The sequence below is a fragment of the Poecilia latipinna genome, unplaced genomic scaffold (genome assembly GCF_001443285.1).
Source record: "Poecilia latipinna isolate Pla-1442-1.1 unplaced genomic scaffold, P_latipinna-1.0 Scaffold1846, whole genome shotgun sequence".
Lineage (NCBI taxonomy): Eukaryota > Metazoa > Chordata > Actinopteri > Cyprinodontiformes > Poeciliidae > Poecilia > Poecilia latipinna.
Window position 1 is genome coordinate 26,358 of NW_015114462.1, and position 2,525 is coordinate 28,882.

At 60.4% G+C, this 2,525-nt stretch overlaps 1 protein-coding gene across 4 annotated transcripts in view; it reads left to right on the plus strand.

The window, feature by feature from the left end:
• The window catches only part of myo5b (myosin VB), a 23,841-nt gene extending 21,807 nt beyond the window's left edge, over window positions 1-2,034 (plus strand). Inside the window, exons 22-27 of one of the 4 annotated variants that reach the window (XM_015014759.1) lie at window positions 130-366; window positions 436-529; window positions 607-737; window positions 1,287-1,406; window positions 1,488-1,622; window positions 1,703-2,034. In XM_015014759.1, the coding sequence (XP_014870245.1) occupies window positions 130-366; window positions 436-529; window positions 607-737; window positions 1,287-1,406; window positions 1,488-1,622; window positions 1,703-1,882 (897 nt within the window). In that variant the 3' untranslated portion in view covers window positions 1,883-2,034. Of the gene's footprint in view, window positions 1-129; window positions 367-435; window positions 530-606; window positions 738-1,279; window positions 1,407-1,487; window positions 1,623-1,702 lie in introns of all 4 variants that reach the window. The other 3 variants (XM_015014761.1, XM_015014762.1, XM_015014763.1) reach the window with 3 other exon arrangements.
• Window positions 2,035-2,525: the final 491 nt, after the last annotated feature.

Sequence of the window (2,525 nt, forward strand, 5' to 3'; positions counted from 1 at the left end):
ACCCAGGTCATCCAGGTCATCCAGGTCATTCAGGTCATCCAGGTCATTCAGGTCATCCAGGTCACCCAGGTCATCCAGGTCACCCAGGTCATTCAGGTCATCCAGGTCATCCAGGTCTGTCGCTCTCAGTCCAAGGAGCTCAAGACCCAGAACGAGCAGCTGGTGACGGTGAACGCCTCGCTGGGGTCAGAGGTCACCAAGCTGCAGAAGCAGCTGGAGCAGATCCGCAGCCAGCAGCCTGACGGAGGCCAGGTGGAGTCGCTGCAGGAGGAGGTGGAGAGGCTGCGGGAGGAGCTGCAGGAGGCGCAGGGCCAGAGGAAGAGGATGGAGGAGGAACACGGCAGCGAGAAGCTCAGCCTGAACCAGGTGAGAACGCAGCAGGACGCATCCATGGAGGACTCGGCTGACCTCTGACCTCTGAACTCTGCTCTGCAGCGGGTGGAGGAGCTGGAGGCAGAAAACGCTCTGCTGAAGGCGGAGAAGGACGAACTGAACCGACGGATCCAGCAGCAGGCCAAGAACTCTGCAGGTGAGTCCGCCTCCGTCTGGAGGCCCGGTGGTACCGGTCCATGTTCCCTCATGACCCGGTTCCTGTTTGTCCGCCAGCCGAGGAGAGCAGCGCCTCCCTGGAGACGGAGCTGAACCAGGAGCGGGAGCGGTACCAGAACCTCCTGAAGGAGTTCTCCAGGCTGGAGCTGAGATACGACAACCTGAAGGAGGAGATGGCTCTGAGCAAGGTGAGCTGGACCGGACCGGTTCTGATGATCCGACCCAGACCGGTTCTGATGATCCGACCCAGACCGGTCCTGATGATCCTGACCCGGACCGGTTCTGATGATCCTGACCCGGACCGGTTCTGATGATCCTGACCCGGACCGGTTCTGATGATCCCGACCCGGACCGGTTCTGATGATCCCGACCCGGACCGGTTCTGATGATCCCGACCCGGACCGGTCCTGATGATCCCGACCCGGACCGGTCCTGATGAGCCTGACCCGGATTGGTTCTGATGATCCTGACCCAGATCAGGCCGGTTCTGGTGACCCTGACTGGATGAGAACAGGAGTTTGGTTCTGCCACAGGAGGCGGGCCGGACCGGGTTTTCAGATCCATCCAGAACTTTGAATCAGAAAACGACCAGAAACAAAACAACAGTTCTGGTCTTCTACAGACCGATCTGTCGGAGGTTCTGGATCTCTGATCCGATCCATTAGTCTGGATCAGGACTACTGGACCATGTCTAACAGAACCAGAACCAAAGCTCATCAGTCCATCTCTCCCTCCAGTTCCAACCCGGCCACCACAGGAACCCGTCCAACCAGAGCAGCCTGGAGTCGGACTCCAACTACCCGTCCGTGTCCATGTCCGAGGTCGGAGACACCGAGGACTCCATCCAGCTGGTGGACGTGAGTCGGGGGGCGGAGCCTCGTGAGAACAGGTGTGTTCTGTTCGGATGAGGTCCATTCTGTGTGCTGCTGGGTTTTCAGGAGATGGGAGTGGAGAAGGCTGCCATGGACATCAGCCTGTTCATGAAGCTGCAGAAACGAGTGAGGGAGCTGGAGACGGAGAGGAAGAGGCTGCAGGTCAACCTGGACAAGATGGAGGAGCTGGCCAAGCGCAAGGTGAGCGGGACGGTTCTGCCAGTGCAGCCTCCGGACCCGGAGTCCAAACAGTCAGAGTAACTCCTGATCTTTCTCTGAAGGGTCCGGAGCCCAAGACCCCAACGCCTGATGTGGCAACAGGAGATCTGGCCTACAACAACCTGAAGGTACCAGAGAGCAACCGGAGCCGATCGAGTCCTCAGAGATCCACAAGCTTCCAGATGATTCTGCTGGACAAACCAGTAAAACCAGTCACTGTGCAGAACCGGTCCAGTGGTTAGTGTTGTCACGGTGATGGGGGTAACGGCTCCATCCACCAATGAGAACCGGCGATGGACGAGCAGGGACAGACAGCAGAGAGACAGGCCGGCTCTAGATATGCGCAAACTCGGCAGAACTGACCTTCCTTAAAATGTTTTATGACAGAGAACCGGTCCAGATCTGGTCCAGATCTGGTCCAGATCCGTTCCAGGTCCGTTCCAGGTCCGGTCCAGGTCCGGCCCAGGTCCGGTCCAGGTCCGGCCCAGGTCCGGTCCAGATCCGTTCCAGGTCCGGTCCAGGTCCGGCCCAGCTCTGGCCCAGGTCCGGTCCAGGTCCGGCCCAGCTCTGGCCCAGGTCCGGTCCAGATCCGGTCCAGGGCCGGTCCAGTACCGGTCCAGATCTGGTCCAGATCTGGTCCAGATCCGTTCCAGGTCCGGTCCAGGTCCGGCCCAGCTCTGGCCCAGGTCTGGTCCAGATCCGTTCCAGGTCCGGTCCAGGTCCGGTCCAGGTCCGTTCCAGGTCCGACCCAGCTCTGGCCCAGGTCCGGTCCAGGTCCGGCCCACCTCTGGCCCAGGTCTGGTCCAGATCCAGTCCAGGGCTGGTCCAGGTCCGGTCCAGGTCCAGTCCAGATCTGGTCCAGAGCTCTGGCCCAGGTCCAGTCCA